Raw genomic sequence first — 18,409 nt, forward strand, 5'->3', positions numbered from 1 at the left:
CTCAGAGACGTCCCTAACCCTCTAACTGTCCTCATAGAGACGTCCCTAACCCTCTAACTGTCCTCATAGAGACGTCCCTAACCCTCTAACTGTCCTCAGAGACGTCCCTAACCCTCTAACTGTCCACAGGGAGCGTCCCTAACCCTCTAACTGTCCTCATAGAGACGTCCCTAACCCTCTAACTGTCCTCAGAGACGTCCCTAACCCTCTAACTGTCCTCAGGGAGCGTCTGGAGAAGGAGAAGGAAATCCTGGAGGAACGAGCCGACAGGAGATTTGAGATCCTCAAGAATCTGGTCTGTGACATCACATGATCACATGATCACATGATCTGCTTCAGGTCAGCTGACCAATCAGAACTAAGAGTTTAAGTGTTTCCTCAGGGGGAGGAGCTGACCTCCCACCATGTGAGGAGCACAGGAGGAGAGGAGGAGCAGGAGGAGAGGAGGAAACGGCAGCGTGACGAGGAGGAGGAGGAGGAGAGAGGAGAACCAGCCAAAAAGAGAGGTGAACGGAGGAGGGGGAGGAGGGGGGGGGAGGAGGAGGAGGAGGGGGAGGTGGAGGAGGAGCAGGTGAGAGGAGGGGAGGAGGAGTAGATGGGAGGGGGAGGTGAGAGGAGGCAGAGGGGGAGGGGGGGGGGGGGGAGGAGGTGAGAGGAGGAGGAGGTTTGCTAACCGATGTTTGAACTCTATCTCCTCAGTTGTTCTCGAGGAGGAGATCTGGAGACTCAACGTGGAAAACAACAAGAAAGAGGAGACCATCGTCCAGCTGAGGGAGAGAGGGGAGAGGATGGAGGAGGAGCTGAGGAGGAGGGAAGAGGAGGTGCAGAAGGAAAGGTCGAGGGTGGAGGAGGAGCTGAGGAGGAGGGAAGTGGAGGTGGAGAAGGAACGGTCGAGGGTGGAGGAGGAGGTGGAGAAGGAACGGTCGAGGGTGGAGGAGGAGCTGAGGAGGAGGGAAGAGGAGGTGGAGAAGGAACGGTCGAGGGTGGAGGAGGAGGTGGAGAAGGAACGGTTGAGGGTGGAGGAGGAGCTGAGGAGGAGGGAAGAGGAGGTGGAGAAGGAACGGTCGAGGGTGGAGGAGGAGCTGAGGAGGAGGGAAGAGGAGGTGGAGAAGGAACGGTCGAGGGTGGAGGAGGAGCTGAGGAGGAGAGAAGAGGAGGTGGAGAAGGAACGGTCGAGGGTGGAGGAGGAGCTGAGGAGGAGAGAAGAGGAGGTGGAGGAGCTGAAGAAGGAACAGAAACTGAAAGGTAGGATCTTAAAACTTCTTTGGTCTGATGGCCGCTGCTTTAATATATTTAATTTAAACTGTCTGATCTCCTTCTCCTCCTCCTCCTCTCCCCCCTCCTCCTCTTCTCCTCCTCCTCTTTTCCTCCTCCTCCTCCTCCTCCTCCTCCTCCTCCTCCTCCTCCTCCTCCCAGCAGATGAGTGTCCTGGCTGCGCCTCCTTGTTTGCGTCTCTGCAGTCAGATCAGAGAGAATCGTGCCGACTGATGAAGGAGAACAAAGCTCTGATTAACGGCATGTTCCAACTACAGACACAGGTACCTCCTCCTCCTCCTCCTCCTCCTCCTACTCCTCCATCTCCATCCAAACTTCTCCTCATCTATCCAAACTCCTCCTCCCCCCCTCCTCCTCCTCCTCCCCCTCCATCCAAACTTCTTCTCCTCCTCCATCCAAACTCCTCCTCCTCCTCCTCCTCCTCCTCCTCCATCATCCAAACTTCACTTTCATAATCTAATACAACATGTGTTCCTAATATTTTGTCCACTTGGTCAAACGGAGGCCGACCCGGTCACAGCATCTTCCTCTGATCAGAGTGTTTTGGAGCTCTAGCCCTAACCTTGTCGTCATGGAGACATGAAGCCCTAACCCTGTCGTCATGGAGCCCTAACCCTAACCCTGTCGTCATGGAGACATGGAGATATGGAGCTCTAGCCCTAACCCTGTCGTCATGGAGACATGGAGCCCTAACCCTGTCGTCATGGAGACATGGAGCCCTAACCCTGTCGTCATGGAGCCCTAACCCTAACCCTGTCGTCATGGAGATATGGAGCTCTAGCCCTAACCCGGTCGTCATGGAGACATGGAGCTCTAGCCCTAACCCTGTCGTCATGGAGACATGGAGCCCTAACCCTAACCCTGTCGTCATGGAGACATGGAGCCCTAACCCTGTCGTCATGGAGACATGGAGCCCTAACCCTAACCCTGTCGTCATGGAGACATGGAGCCCTAACCCTGTCGTCATGGAGACAGTCATACGAGTGTCCCAGAGGAGTTACAGCTACTCGGCTGAGCGGCAGAAAGAGTCTGGAAGCGCTGCGGTATCCAGGGTTAGGGAGACCACGTAGGACCACCTCTCTCCACGGAGGGTTAGGGTTAGACTGGAGACCGCGGAGGGTTAGGGTTAGACTGGAGACCACGGAGGGTTAGGGTTAGACTGGAGACCACGGAGGACCACCTCTCTCCACGGAGGGTTAGGGTTAGACTGGAGACCACGGAGGGTTAGGGTTAGACTGGAGACCACGTAGGACCACCTCTCTCCACGGAGGGTTAGGGTTAGACTGGAGACCGCGGAGGGTTAGGGTTAGACTGGAGACCACGGAGGGTTAGGGTTAGACTGGAGACCACGGAGGGTTAGGGTTAGACTGGAGACCATGGAGGGTTAGGGTTAGACTGGAGACCACGGAGGGTCAGGGTTAGACTGGAGACCACGTAGGACCACCTCTCTCCACGGAGGGTTAGGGTTAGACTGGAGACCGCGGAGGGTTAGGGTTAGACTGGAGACCACGGAGGGTTAGGGTTAGACTGGAGACCACGGAGGGTTAGGGTTAGACTGGAGACCATGGAGGGTTAGGGTTAGACTGGAGACCATGGAGGGTTAGGGTTAGACTGGAGACCACGGAGGGTCAGGGTTAGACTGGAGACCATGGAGGGTTAGGGTTAGACCTTCCCAGTCTTCATGCTACTACGTCAGCCCCAGGACATTCAGAAGGGGGTCCATGTACCCGACCGCCTCGAACCCTCATCATTGATCAGCTGTTTTTATCTTTGTCTCTAGGTGACAGAGCTCCAGAAGCAACTCATAGAGCAGACTGTCAGGTCTGACAGCCTATCAGAGCAACTGGACACCTCAAAGACCCGCCTCCAGGAGCTGGAGAGCCAATCAGAAGAGAAGACCAACATCGTCAAGAGTCTGACACAGGAAGTGGGTCATCTGAGGCAGGAAGTCAAGGTTCAATCTGTTCTTCTCACTGATTGATTGATTCAGGAGGGGGAGGGGCAGAGCAGCGGTATTGATTCAGGAGGGGGAGGGGCAGAGCAGCGGTATTGATTCAGGAGGGGGAGGGGCAGAGCAGCAGTATTGATTCAGGAGGGGGAGGGGCAGAGCAGCGGTATTGATCAGATTATTGATTGTTTCAGGAGGGGGAGGGGCAGAGCAGCAGTATTGATTCAGGTGATTGATTGATTGATTGTTTCAGGAGGGGGAGGGGCAGAGCAGCAGTATTGATCAGATGATTGTTTGTTTCAGGAGGGGGAGGGGCAGAGCAGCAGTATTGATTCAGGTGATTGATTGATTGATTGTTTCAGGAGGGGGAGGGGCAGAGCAGCAGTATTGATCAGATGATTGTTTGTTTCAGGAGGGGGAGGGGCAGAGCAGCAGTATTGATCAGGTGATTGATTGATTGATTGTTTCAGGAGGGGGAGGGGCAGAGCAGTAGTATTGATCAGATGATTGATTGTTTCAGGAGGGGGAGGGGCAGAGCAGTAGTATTGATCAGGTGATTGATTGATTGATTGTTTCAGGAGGGGGAGGGGCAGAGCAGCAGTGTTTTCCACGCCTCCATGGAGCAGCTGAAGAAGGAGAGCGAGGCGGCGCTGCAGAGGTCGGCTCAGACGTGTCAGCTGATGGAGGAGCTGCAGAGAGAGAAGAGCCGGCTGGAGGAGACTCTGACTCACAGGTTCATATCTAATCAATCAGAATCATTGATCATATACAACACCACCAGATGATTCATCAATAACCCCTGACTATCGTTAAACTCGTTAAACTCTAACCGTCGTCCTGCAGTGAGAAGAGGTGTGAGCGGCTCACAGAGGAACTGGCCAATCAGAAAGCAGAATTCTCTCATCAGCTGCAGAGCCTCAGGGCGGAGCTGGAGTCTGAGGGCAGAGCTCTGCGAGGGGGACTAGAGCTGGAGTCTGAGGGCAGAGCTCTGCGAGGGGGACTAGAGGAGAGACGAGGTGAGAAATCAAACTTCTTATTGATTATCATCATAATCAATTAATCAATGTTTTAGTGAAACATTCAAAGGGTTAAACTGTGTGTGTCTGTGTGTGTGTGTGTGTGTGTGTGTGTGTGTGTGTGTGTGTGTGTGTGTGTGTGTGTGTGTGTGTGTGTCTCTGTGTGTCTCTGTGTGTCTCTGTGTGTCTCTGTGTGTCTCTGTGTGTGTGTGTGTGCGTGTGCGTGTGCGTGTGTGTGTTACAGGTGATCTTCTAGAGGAAACTCTCCTTCAGACTAAAATCGTCCGACAAGGTAAAAACTTGGTAAAAACATTTTACTGATGAAACTGAAGAAGTTTGTTTGACTCCTGTTTCTCCTCTGTGACAGAGCTGGAGCGTCTGAAGGAGAACCTGCTGGAGGAGGAGAACCTGGAGGAGGAGAACCTGCTGGAGAAGGAGGAGGAGAACCTGCTGGAGGAGGAGAACCTGGAGGAGGAGAACCTGCTGGAGAAGGAGGAGGAGAACCTGCTGGAGGAGGAGAAGGAGAACCTGCTGGTGGAGGAGAACCTGCTGGAGAAGGAGGAGGAGAACCTGGAGGAGGAGAAGGAGAACCTGCTGGAGGAGGAGAAGGAGAACCTGCTGGAGGAGGAGAAGGAGAACCTGCTGGTGGAGGAGGAGGAGAACCTGCTGGAGGAGGAGAAGGAGAACCTGCTGGAGAAGGAGGAGGAGAACCTGCAGAAAGAGGAGGAGGAGGAGAACCTGCAGAGGAAGGAGCAGGTGGATGAGGAGAGGACAGTGTCGGTGGTGGAGGAGCTGAAGCAGGAGCTCCAGAGAGTGCAGGGGAGGAGCAGGAGGAGCAGAGAGTTTGAAGCTGTAAAGAGAGAGATGGAGAGACTGAAGGAGACAAAGACTCAGGTGAGAACTCGTCATGTGACCGACTCCGGGCGTCGTGTGACTAACGTTAACTCAGGCGTCACGTGACCGGCGTTAACTCCGGGCGTCGTGTGACTAACGTTAACTCAGGCGTCACGTGACCGGCGTTAACTCCGGGGTCACGTGACCGGCGTTAACTCCGGGCGTCGTGTCACCGGCGTTAACTCCGGGGTCACGTGACCGGCGTTAACTCCGGGCGTCGTGTCACCGGCGTTAACTCCGGGCGTCGTGTCACCGGCGTTAACTCCGGGCGTCGCGTGACTAACGTTAACTCCGGGCGTTGCGTGACCGGCGTTAACTCAGGGCGTCGCGTGACTAACGTTAACTCCGGGCGTCGTGTCACCGGCGTTAACTCCGGGCGTCGTGTGACTAACGTTAACTCAGGCGTCACGTGACTAACGTTAACTCCGGGCGTCGTGTCACCGGCGTTAACTCCGGGGTCACGTGACCGGCGTTAACTCCGGGCGTCGTGTCACCGGCGTTAACTCCGGGGTCACGTGACCGGCGTTAACTCCGGGCGTCGTGTCACCGGCGTTAACTCCGGGCGTCGTGTCACCGGCGTTAACTCCGGGCGTCGCGTGACTAACGTTAACTCCGGGCGTTGCGTGACCGGCGTTAACTCAGGGCGTCGCGTGACTAACGTTAACTCCGGGCGTCGTGTCACCGGCGTTAACTCCGGGCGTCGCGTGACTAACGTTAACTCCGGGCGTTGCGTGACCGGCGTTAACTCCGGGCGTCGCGTGACTAACGTTAACTGCGGGCGTCGCGTGACCGGCGTTTAACGTTTGCTGTAGAATAAAACGACAGAGGAGCGTAAACAACAGATATTCATTCATTGATGGTTAATAATGGTTAATGGTTAGTGGATAGTGGTTAATGGTTAGTGGTTAATGGTTTATGGTTAGTGGTTTATGGTTAGTGATTAATGGTTAGTGGTTAATGGTTAGTGGTTTGTGGTTTATGGTTAGTGGTTAATGGTTCATGGTTAGTGGTTAGTGGTTAGTGGTTATTGGTTAGTGGTTAGTGGTTAATGGTTAGTGGTTTATGGTTAGTGGTTAATGGTTAGTGGTTAGTGATTAATGGTTAGTGGTTAATGGTTAGTGGTTAATGGTTAGTGGTTAATGGTTAGTGGTTTATGGTTAGTGGTTAATGGTTAGTGGTTTATGGTTAATGGTTAGTGGTTTATGGTTAGTGGTTAATGGTTAGTGGTTAATGGTTAGTGGTTTATGGTTAGTGGTTAATGGTTAGTGGTTTATGGTTAATGGTTAGTGGTTTATGGTTAGTGGTTAATGGTTAGTGGTTAATGGTTAGTGGTTTATGGTTAGTGGTTAATGGTTAGTGGTTTATGGTTAATGGTTAGTGGTTTATGGTTAGTGGTTAATGGTTAGTGGTTAATGGTTAGTGGTTTATGGTTAGTGGTTTGTGGTTTATGGTTAGTGGTTAATGGTTAGTGGTTAATGGTTAGTGGTTTATGGTTAGTGGTTAATGGTTAGTGGTTTATGGTTAATGGTTAGTGGTTTATGGTTAGTGGTTAATGGTTAATGGTTTATGGTTAGTGGTTAATGGTTAGAGGTTAGTGGTTAATGGTTAGTGGTTAATGGTTAGTGGTTAGTGGTTTATGGGTAGTGGTTAATGGTTAGTGGTTTATGGTTAATGGTTAGTGGTTTATGGTTAGTGGTTAATGGTTAGTGGTTTATGGTTAGTGGTTTATGGTTAATGGTTAGTGGTTTATGGTTAATGGTTAGTGGTTTATGGTTAATGGTTAGTGGTTTATGGTTAGTGGTTAATGGTTAATGGTTAATGGTTAATGGTTTATGGTTAGTGGTTTATGGTTAGTGGTTAATGGTTAATGGTTAGTGGTTAATGGTTAATGGTTAGTGGTTTATGGTTAGTGGGTAATGGGTAGTGGTTAATGGTTAGTGGTTTATGGTTAATGGTTAATGGTTAGTGGTTTATGGTTAGTGGTTAATGGTTAGTGGTTTATGGTTAATGGTTAGTGGTTTATGGTTAATGGTTAGTGGTTTATGGTTAATGGTTAGTGGTTTATGGTTAGTGGTTAATGGTTAGTGGTTTATGGTTAGTGGTTAATGGTTAGTGGTTAATGGTTAGTGGTTAGTGGGTTAATGGTTAGTGGCTAGTGGTTAATGGGTTAGTGGTTAATGGTTAGTGGTTAATGGGTAATGGTTAGTGGTTAATGGGTTAGTGGTTAATGGGTAATGGTTAATGGTTAGTGGTTAATGGGTTAGTGGGTAATGGGTAATGGTTAGTGGTTAATGGGTAATGGGTAATGGTTAGTGTTTAGTGGTTAGTGGTTAATGGTTAGTGGTTAATGGGTAATGGTTAGTGGTTAATGGTTATTGGTTAGTGGTTAATGGGTAATGGTTAGTGGTTAATGGTTAGTGGTTAGTGGTTAATGGTTAGTGGTTAATGGGTAATGGTTAGTGGTTAGTGGTTAGTGGTTAATGGTTAGTGGTTAATGGTTATTGGTTAGTGGTTAGTGGTTAATGGTTAGTGGTTAATGGTTAATGGTTAGTGGTTAATGTTAGTGGTTAATGGTTAGTGGTTAATGGTTATTGGTTAGTGGTTAGTGGTTAGTGGTTAGTGGTTAGTGGTTAGTGGTTAATGGGTAATGGTTAGTGGTTAGTGGTTAGTGGTTAGTGGTTAGTGGTTAGTGGTTAATGGACCAGTATAGTAACCCAGAGTGCATCCTCTGGTCCATCCGGTGGAAAAACAACAAAGTTAATCTCATACTGTGTGTGTGTGCGTGTGTGTGCGCGTGTGCGTGCAGAGTGTGCTCAGGTCCGGTGGGCGTGTTCTTAATCCAGAACAGGATGTTCCTGTGTCATCTCTGAGGTCCAACATGGCTGACAGGAAGAGGAAGAGCAGTGAGGTGCAGGTGAGTGTGGCAGACATGCTGCAGCTTCTAATGGAAATAATGAGATGAAACACAAATGTTAAAAGAGAAATACGTCAGATGTAATTAAATTGAGAGGAAAAGGGTTAGGGTTCTAGGGTGAGGGTTCTAGGGTGAGGGTTCTAGGGTTAGGGTTCTAGGGTTAGGGTTCTAGGGTGAGGGTTCTAGGGTTGCTAATAAACCTAACAGAGTGACGGCTGACTGAACCAATAAGAAACCAGGATTAATGAAGCCTGACTGTTAGCCTGGTCTGGAGCAGTCTCCATGGTAACAGAGTAAATCTCCATGGTAACAGAGTAAATCTCCATGGTAACAGAGTAAATCTCCATGGTAACAGAGTAAATCTCTGAGTCCCGGCTACATTCAGCCAGGATAATCAATCTTTATCCTTTTATCACAAAGGAACGTTTGAAGCCTCTTAAACGTAGAGAGGGTTCTGCCCCCCGGAACCAATCTGGGAGATGGTTCCACAGGAGAGGAACCTGAGAACTGAAGGTTCTGCCTCCTGTTCTACTTTTAGAGATACTAGGAACCACAAGTAGACCTGCATGCTGGGAGCGCAGTGTTCTAGTAGGTTCATAAGGTTCTATGAGCTGGGAGCACAGTGTTCTAGTAGGTTCATAAGGTTCTATGAGCTGGGAGCGCAGTGTTCTAGTAGGTTCATAAGGTTCTATGAGCTGGGAGCACAGTGTTCTAGTAGGTTCATAAGGTTCTATGAGCTGGGAGCGCAGTGTTCTAGTAGGTTCATAAGGTTCTATGAGCTGGGAGCGCAGTGTTCTAGTAGGTTCATAAGGTTCTATGAGCTGGGAGCACAATGTTCTAGTAGGTTCATAAGGTTCTATGAGCTGGGAGCGCAGTGTTCTAGTAGGTTCATAAGGTTCTATGAGCTGGGAGCACAATGTTCTAGTAGGTTCATAAGGTTCTATGAGCTGGGAGCGCAGTGTTCTAGTAGGTTCATAAGGTTCTATGAGCTGGGAGCGCAGTGTTCTAGTAGGTTCATAAGGTTCTATGAGCTGGGAGCACAGTGTTCTAGTAGGTTCATAAGGTTCTATGAGCTGGGAGCACAGTGTTCTAGTAGGTTCATAAGGTTCTATGAGCTGGGAGCACAGTGTTCTAGTAGGTTCATAAGGTTCTATGAGCTGGGAGCGCAGTGTTCTAGTAGGTTCATAAGGTTCTATGAGCTGGGAGCACAGTGTTCTAGTAGGTTCATAAGGTTCTATGAGCTGGGAGCGCAGTGTTCTAGTAGGTTCATAAGGTTCTATGAGCTGGGAGCGCAGTGTTCTAGTAGGTTCATAAGGTTCTATGAGCTGGGAGCACAATGTTCTAGTATGTTCATAAGGTTCTATGAGCTGGGAGCGCAGTGTTCTAGTAGGTTCATAAGGTTCTATGAGCTGGGAGCACAGTGTTCTAGTAGGTTCATAAGGTTCTATGAGCTGGGAGCACAATGTTCTAGTAGGTTCATAAGGTTCTATGAGCTGGGAGCACAGTGTTCTAGTAGGTTCATAAGGTTCTATGAGCTGGGAGCGCAGTGTTCTAGTAGGTTCGTAAGGTTCTATGAGCTGGGAGCACAGTGTTCTAGTAGGTTCGTAAGGTTCTATGAGTTCTTTCAGATATGATGGAGCCTGATCATTAAGAGCTTTGAAAGTGAGGAGGAGGATTTTAAATTCTGTTGTAGATTTTACAGGAAGCCGATGCAGTAATATGATCGTTCTAGGGTTCTAGGGTTCTAGGGTTCTAGGGTTAGGGTTCTGGAGCAGCTGGTGAGTCTTTAGGGTTAGGTTCCTTACAGGCAGAGAACCGATCTGGATCTGCTGGTCTGTGTTTCAGGATCTGGTCTTCAGTGAGAACAAGAGGAACCGGCTGAGAACCAACAAACAGAACCAGGTGAGTAGTGATGTCATTCAGTGCTGACTGCTGATTGGCTGGACCTTGTAACAGAGACTTCTTCGTTGGTGCAGGAGCAGAAAGACGGAACCCTGCAGAAGATCGGAGACCTGATCCAGAACTCTCCGTCCCGGCTCCGCAGCAAAGGTTTGTGATTGGTTCTCTGACTGTTCCTGCTGTGCTGTGATTGGTTCTCTGACTGTTCCTGCTGTGCTGTGATTGGCTGAGCTGACTTCCTGCTGTGCTGTGCTGTGATTGGCTGTAGCTAAAACCATCATCGGGCTGGTCAGTGGACACCCGGTGGGAAAGGAGACGGTTACCACGGCAACCAAGGAGACGGTTACCACGGCAACCAAGGAGACAGTTACCACGGCAACCAAACTGAGACAAGGACGCAGGAAGCTGTTTCAGGGCGGCGTGACGACTCCGCTGCTCGACTCCCCGCAGGTCAGAAACCTTATCGCCATGGTAACTGATCTGCTCTGACCAATCAGATCACAGGGACCCCAGACTCAGTATTGATCACTGATTAGACTCAGTATTGATCAGACTCAGTATTGATCAGTGATCAGACTCAGTATTGATCAGACTCAGTATTGATCAGACTCAGTATTGATCAGTGATCAGACTCAGTATTGATCAGACTCAGTATTGATCAGTGATCAGACTCAGTATTGATCAGACTCAGTATTGATCAGACTCAGTATTGATCAGACTCAGTATTGATCAGTTATCAGACTCAGTATTGATCAGACTCAGTATTGATCAGACTCAGTAGTGATCAGACTCAGTATTGATCAGACTCAGTATTGATCAGTGATCAGACTCAGTATTGATCAGTGATCAGACTCAGTATTGATCAGACTCAGTATTGATCAGTTATCAGACTCAGTATTGATCAGACTCAGTATTGATCAGACTCAGTATTGATCAGATTCAGTATTGATCAGACTCAGTATTGATCAGTGATCAGACTCAGTATTGATCAGTGATCAGATTCAGTAGTGATCAGACTCAGTATTGATCAGACTCAGTATTGATCAGACTCAGTATTGATCAGACTCAGTATTGATTAACTCTTTGTGTGTTCAGATGTCTGCGGTGGCGGAGGAGGAGAAAGAGAGCGATCACCTCATCATTAAGAGACAGCTGCGCTCAAAGACATGCAGGAAATGACATCATCAGGATGTGATGACACTACAGTGAACTTTTGGATTTTTAAATATTTGTACAGTTTTGATCTGATTTTAGTTTTTTAGCTTTGATTCAAGGATTGTTTTTGTTGCTGGTATCAATAAAGAGCTGAAGAGCAACAATGAAAAACTGAATCTGCTTCATGTTTCTACGGCAACAGAGAAGGTCCAAAAGTCTGAAACCGTAAATACAGGAAAGAGCTTAATAAAGAAAATGTATTAGTATTATTTATAATAATAATAATTATAAATATTATTATTATTATTATTATTATTATTATTATTATTATTATTATCATTAGAAAGAGCAAACTGACTTTCAGCTTCAAAAACTTAAGTGACACATTTTCACCAGTTTGCTAAATAATTAATAATGAATTAATTCTAATTAGGGTTAGGGGGTCGAGGGGTCGGGGGGGTCGAGGGGGTCGGGGTCGAGGGGTTAGGGGTCGGGGGTTAGGGGTTGGGGGGGTTAGGGGTCGAGGGGTTAGGGGGTCGAGGGGGTCGGGGGGGTCGAGGGGGTCGAGGGGGTCGGGGGGTTAGAGAGAAACACAAAGATGAGACGCTTCATTTCATCGGGTTTATTTTTTTATATTTTTATATTTTTTTCATTACAGTTAAATTCTTGTTTCTTTAACTCAAAGCTGGAAACATGAAATACTTAAGAAGCAAAATTCAAGTTTTGATAAAACGTGTTTGGAGACATTTAACAAATTGAGTTCAGTTCAGGACGTCGTCACGGGAACACGTTTGACCTTTGACCTCCAGACTGTTTCTGCGTTAATCAACATCGGAGTCATTTCATCGTCCTCCAGCACATCCTGACCTGATCCACCCGCTCATCCAGCTGATCAATAACACGATTAAGCCTTCTGATAGGAGTCAGGTCAAAGGTCAGGGGTCAGGTCAAAGGTCAGGGGTCAGGTGCATCAACTTGTCTTCTCTGACGGTTACCGCGGGAGACGAGCCGCAGCTAAAAAACAAAAAAGAACGATGAGGCGCCAACAGGAAGTTCACAATATAACGTCTCTGAGCTACGAGTCCTCCTTCCTGTAGGAGACGAAGCAGTCCGATTGGTCAGACAGACTGAGGGGGAGGGGCTCTGTGGTCACATGACTCCTCCGACGGCAGCGACGGATCCCGGCGGCGGCAGAGAGGACGAGCGCGCTGGCCAGCAGCGTGGAGCCGCTGAGGAAGAAGGTGGCCGTGTAACTTCCTGTGATGTCAACCAGCCAACCTACAGCAGGAGAAGATGATGTCAGAGTGATGTCATCAGTGTCTGCGAGCAGCCAATCATATCTCTTGCTCCAAAGAGCCAAACAGATTCAGCGACAGTAAAATTCTTTTATAATTTGTTAATTTGATTAATTATTTAATGTAGAAGACAGCGAGTCTCCCTCACCTCCGATAGGCGGGCTGATGAGGTAGGGGATGGCGTGCAGGAAGTAGACCACGCCCAGAGCAGAGGACAGGTACGGCTCTCCCACCACGTCTGACGTCACCACGGGAATCAGCGCCACGTAGGCGCCGTCGAAATAACCGTAGAGGACGGCGAAGGGCACGAGGAGCTTGAAGGAGCGCAGCAGCGGCGTGAAGAGGCAGCACAGACCCTCCATCCACACCGAAAACACGTAGCACGCCACGCGGTGCGGCTTCAGATACCTGCAGAGGGTTAGGGTTCAGACTCACTTTAAAGGAAGGAAGTATTGAGGTTAATAATTTATTCATTTTATTAGAAACTCTGTCTGTTCATATATCTCAGAAGAAGTTACGTTGCAACTCTAACCACCTGAAGCCGTTCGGCCTCAAGTTTTATCAAAATGATAAAACTGTTATTTCTCAATTACAAGAAAACCAAAATATAAAAACATCTTCACATCTGACCAATCACTGTGCAAATCATACTTCCTGTCCGTCAGCCAGCCGAAGGTAATGTTCCCCACGATGTCAATGACTCCCAGGATGGACATGAGGAAGGCGGCGTGCTGGTGGCTGACGCCGACGCTCAGAGCGTAGGGCACCAGGTACACGAAGGGGAGGCTGCAGCCGCTGGCCAGGAACAGGAAGGACACGGCGAGCCCCAGGAAGTCCGGCAGCAGCAGGAACCGGAACTCCTGACTGGACAGGAAGCAGGAGCTGAAACACCACCTCCTCTGCAGCTGAGGGGCGGGACTTCCTGGCAACAGAGGCAGTGATGGCGGCGAGGATGTACCCGGTGACAAAACACTGTCCTCAGACTCTTTAGAGAGTTTAATGGCGAGCTCGTCATCAAGTGAGTGGACATTACCTTCAAAGAAGAAACAAATCAGGATTCACCAACAGACTGTGTTCACAGGATTCAGTAACCTCTTCTAGGAAGATGCGGTAGCATAACCAAAAAAAAACTAATTCATAATTAAAGCTGCAAGCAGCGATGAATGAGCCCTCAGGCTGCATGTGGTAGCAGTCAAACTGGGAGTACTGGTTGTTCTATGAGGGCGGAGTGCCTCCTGTGAACGGTACGGTAAACAAGCACATGAAACAAATAAAAGATTATATCTCCTCACCAAGTCGCTCTTCCCCTGTTGGCGCCCCCTCCTCCCCCTCTTCTTCCCGCACTGTGATTGGTCGAAGCAATGCCCCACAGACGCAGAGGTTGCCGACAAAGGCGCTGAGGACGAGCAGCGCCCCCCTCCATGAGTACAGTTCGATGAGCAGTTGCACCACCGGTGCCAGCACCAAGGTGCCGATCCCGCTGCCTGACATGGCGATGCCGTACGCCAGCGCCTTCCTCCGATGGAAGTAACAGCCGACCATGGCGATGGCCGGAGTGTAGCAGAGAGCAAAACCCAGACCTGAAAGCCGGGTCATTTCAATACAGTGAGGACATTTTATAAGAAGGCGCTCAGGATTGAGGTTAGGAGATGTTTTGCTGACCTGTCAGGATCCCCATGCTGAAGTAGAGCGTCTCCAAGCTGTTGGTGAAGGAGCTGAGCAGGAGGCCGCAGGAGGAGAGGAGACCACCGAGCATCACCGCCACCCGACAGGACCAACGGTTCCCCACCAGGCTGCCCAATGGAGCTGTGTCACAATTGTTTCAATCAATATTAAATGTGGTTAGGGTTAGTGCCCCCTACAGACTGCAGTGTTCATTACAGCCACAGACATTTCACACTGGAGCTCAAAACATTTGTCTTCATTCATTTTTCTTCAACACAAGAAGAAACCTGATACTGTTACTAATGAAAGTACTACTTCTGTCTCTATTGAAATATCTCAACTATTGGATAGATCACATTCATGTTCCTCTCAGTCATAACTTTGATCTTCTGGTCAACATTTGATGCTTCGTTAGATCTTCTTGTTAAGGGAGCCACTACTTGTATCTGCAGTACTTGCAGCAGCAGTATCGTGACAGTGTGAGTACTAACCACAGAGCATGGTGGTGCAGTCCACCAGGCTGTGGATCCATGCTGTGGTTGAATAGTCGGCTCCAAAGTGAGCCTGAAACTCCACAAAGAAGATGGAGACGCATCTGCGGACAAACAGGAGTAACAGCAGCCAGTCAAGTATTGGTTATTGGTTATTGATTATTGGTACAGAACGAAATAAACATTCACATCAGCAATGTGAAAAAGGGTTCGGGTTACGCCCGCAGTGCACAGTCAGCTGTGTGTGTTATATCTGCTGTGTGGTTATGCATTGTGTAACAGTGACATGTAAACGCACACAAACTGGTTTTAGCTTATTTTTATTCTGGACTCCAGGTAGAAACTCTTCCTGTTATGTAACATAACCCTAACATAACCCTAACCCTATGTCAGAGTCAGTAAGAATGATCTTCATCAACAAGAAGAAGGAGTCCTGGTTCTGATCTCAACATCATGGAGTCAGTCTGGGATTAACATGAAGAGACTGGAACAGCTGAGATATGTACAGTATGTTCTACTCATGGCTATATCTCTCTAACCCTAAGTCTAACCCTACCTCATACCTTTTCCTGCAGGATTAATAAAGTACTAGGGTTAGGGTTAGCAGTCACCCTAATGTTAGTGAATGTGGCCCCAGGCTTTGCTCCTCTAACCCTAACCCTCTTCAGACCTTTATGGCGAGTTGATTCATGGTGTAAACAAGTAGTGGTGTTACTAGTTTAACTACATTTAGAGTTAGAGGGTAGGGGTAGGGGGTAGTAGGGTTAGGAGAGTAGGGGGGTAGGGGTAGGGGTAGGGGTAGTAGGGTTAGGGTTAGGGGTAGGAGAGTAGGGGTAGTAGGGGTAGGGGGTAGGGGTAGGGGGTAGTAGGGTTAGGAGAGTAGGGGTAGTAGGGGTAGGGGTAGGGGTAGTAGGGGTAGGGTTAGGGGTAGGAGAGTAGGGGTAGTAGGGGTAGGGGGTAGTAGGGTTAGGGGGTAGGGGTAGGGTTAGGGGTAGGGGTAGGGGGTAGTAGGGTTAGGAGAGTAGGGGTAGGTTTAGGGGTAGGGGTAGTAGGGTTAGGGGTAGGGGTAGGGGGTAGTAGGGTTAGGGGGTAGGGTTAGGGTTAGGGGTAGGGGTAGGGGTAGTAGTAGTAGGGGTAGGGGTAGTAGGGGTAGGGGAAGGGTTAGGGTTAGGGGTAGGGGTAGGGGGTAGTAGGGTTAGGGGGTAGGGGTAGGGGGGTAGGGGGGTAGGGCTCAGCTCAGGCTGAGAATCACACAGTAGTCCGTGTACATAAGATGTTTCACCACCGGACTGCCAACTATACCCTAACCTAACCCAGCCAGTCTTCCAAGAGCTTAACTGTGTAGATAACTCATTAATGTAGGAGTAGGAGACAAGATGCTCCCCTGCAGGACAGGAGCTTGGCTCAATGTTTTAAATAATTTCCCATGATTCACCCGATTAAATGCCTTGGATGCATCTAAAAAGCACATAAACTGGACTTTTAATGGAGCATTTAGCAGCGAAGGAGCAGTTAGGGTTAGTTGGTAGAGAGCAGAAACAGCTGACAGGAACATTTAATGAATGATCATGTTGATCAGTAACTGCTGGATGTGGAAACAAGTTCAACAGATCAACTGAAAGATGAAGAGGAGCTCTGATATCAATCAGTGCAGGTTTAAAGTTAAATGTTACTATAATATATAATTATATATATATATATATATATATATATATACATACATATATATATAATATAATTATATATATATATATATAATATAATTTTATATATATATATATATAATATAAATACTGTTTCTATTTTCTGCACGATAAATACTTTAACTGGAAATATGTCTTAAAGGACTTTTATTTGTAATGGAGTATGTTGTTTACCATCAGTGTGTGTGTGTGTGTCTCTGTGTGTGTGTGTGTGTGTGTGTGTGTGTGTGTGTGTGTGTCTGTGTGTGTGTGTGTGTGTGTGTGTGTGTGTCTGTGTGTGTGTGTGTGTGTGTGTGTGTGTGTGTGTGTGTGTGTGTGTGTGTGAGTGTGTGTGTGTGTGTGTGTGTGAGTGTGTGTGTGTGTGTGTGTGTGTGTTTGTCTCTGTCTCTGTGTGTCTCTCTGTGTGTGTGTGTGTGTCTCTGTGTGTCTGTGTGTGTGTGTGTGTGTGTGTGTGTGTGTGTGTGTGTCTCTGTGTGTCTGTGTGTGTGTGTGTGTGTGTGTGTGTCAGAGAAAGAAGTGTTGACAGAAACAGAAGTTCACTCTCGTCATCACATTAGTAAAACCAGCTGGTTTAACTATTCATAGACTGACCCGCTGAAGCTGTACTGTATGTCGTCATGATGTCTGCTAACCCCCCCCCCCCCCAACCCTGTACCTGCTCAGCCCCCCCCCAACCTTAACCCTGTACCTGCTCAGCCCCCCCCCCCCCTAACCCTGTACCTGCTCAGCCCCCCCACACTCACCTTCTCACCTGTTTCACCCTGCATCTGTTTTTCATTGTTTATTTTAAGTCACTTACTGTTTCCTGTTTTATTTTGAAATATAATTTATTCTCTAGTTCACATACTTGACTTCCTGCCTGTTTCCCACCTGGGTGTTTGTCTACTCTGCCACTATTAGTTTCACCAGTCTCTCTTTAGACTGTGTCCCCTCGTTTTTATCTTTGTTTTATTTTTGCTGGAAAAATTGTCTCAAAACTCTCAACACAAATATGTGATAACAGACAGAAAGGGTTAAAGATTAAACATTGATTGTAGAGTAAGGAGGGTTAGGGTCAGACATGTCAACCTATATGACTACAGCCAGTGGCATAATTTATATATACATGCATGTCACACGTCCTCAAGTGACAGGAAACTAAGGAGTCATAAATGATTGTTTGACACCTTACTATTGTTACACTAAAGCAAGGAAATAGCCGTGGTTATACTTCCCTAACCCTTTGCCTGAGATTGGACCAACCTGCCAGGCTGTGAGGCTTCTGACCTAACTCTTCTAAAAGCTGAGTCAAAGAACCTGATCCTGAGAACATGGGCCTGTTTAAACCAGTCTGACTTCTTTACACACACACACACACACACACACACACACACACACACACACACGCTGCACTGTGCCGCCCCTTTATCAGCTCCACCTGTGCCGAGTCCGGCTCACAGATAAAGATTTTCATGCAATCAAACCTGTTTTCACCACTTCCAGCAGCATGTGTGTGTGAACCTGTACATTTATCTTTGTGAGAACTGCTGTTAGTTTAAGACCTTAGAAATGAGAATATTATATATATATATATATATATATATATATATATATATATATATATATACATATAAAATTGTCCAATCATCCAACATTTTAATGGTTCAGGTCGGGTCTTTGGGTTCAGGGAATACATTATAGCAAATAAAAATCTTCCCAAGAACAGAAGTACAAACACGTTACCTGGTCACCGCTCGTGTACAGACTGTCACCATGAAGCAGCAGCCGACAATCACCCAACCCCAGCCGCCATCCAGAGCTGACGCCTTCCCAGGAGCCATAGCTACACTGGCAGGCTGAACCAGAACCCCCGAATCACTCTCTGGTCCTGGTCCTCAAGTTGTGTTGTTCCAGAAAATAAACAGATGAATGAGTTTGTCTTGTGAAGTGATCTTTGTCTGCTGCTTCACCTGCAGACAGTTTATCGGAGGATGTCAGTCAGTATAAAGTGTGAACCTGTCACTCCAGGCCAACTCCTTTTCCTGTCAGAGATCCAGATAGAGTCTGGAGTAACTATCTGAGCGACCGGTCCAGGTAGAGGTGATGAGGAAGACCAGAGAGTTGAGGTGGACTAAATGGAGTTAGAGTTAAGGAGCCAAAGTGAAGAAAAACTTG

At 48.0% G+C, this 18,409-nt stretch overlaps 2 protein-coding genes across 2 annotated transcripts; one reads left to right on the top strand and one right to left on the bottom strand.

The window, feature by feature from the left end:
• Positions 1-1,139: 1,139 nt before the first annotated feature.
• LOC128354799 (kinesin-like protein KIF20B) lies at positions 1,140-11,257 on the top strand. Its single transcript, XM_053314953.1, has 12 exons — positions 1,140-1,245; positions 1,420-1,538; positions 3,056-3,229; positions 3,802-3,956; positions 4,067-4,239; positions 4,484-4,542; positions 4,957-5,133; positions 7,940-8,047; positions 9,893-9,949; positions 10,024-10,096; positions 10,215-10,396; positions 11,042-11,257. The coding sequence occupies exons 2-12, from the start codon at positions 1,488-1,490 to the stop codon at positions 11,123-11,125; spliced, it is 1,293 nt and encodes a 430-aa protein (XP_053170928.1). The 5' UTR covers positions 1,140-1,245; positions 1,420-1,487; the 3' UTR covers positions 11,126-11,257.
• A 791-nt stretch (positions 11,258-12,048) lies between these two features.
• Positions 12,049-18,075, bottom strand: LOC128354800 (monocarboxylate transporter 12-B-like). The gene is made up of 8 exons (XM_053314954.1): positions 17,978-18,075; positions 14,553-14,656; positions 14,059-14,202; positions 13,689-13,976; positions 13,048-13,318; positions 12,545-12,804; positions 12,181-12,379; positions 12,049-12,115 (listed from the first exon to the last, which is right to left on the bottom strand). The coding sequence occupies exons 1-8, from the start codon at positions 18,073-18,075 to the stop codon at positions 12,049-12,051; spliced, it is 1,431 nt and encodes a 476-aa protein (XP_053170929.1).
• Positions 18,076-18,409: the final 334 nt, after the last annotated feature.

Source organism: Scomber japonicus, unplaced genomic scaffold (assembly GCF_027409825.1).
Source record: "Scomber japonicus isolate fScoJap1 unplaced genomic scaffold, fScoJap1.pri scaffold_600, whole genome shotgun sequence".
NCBI classification, from domain to species: domain Eukaryota; kingdom Metazoa; phylum Chordata; class Actinopteri; order Scombriformes; family Scombridae; genus Scomber; species Scomber japonicus.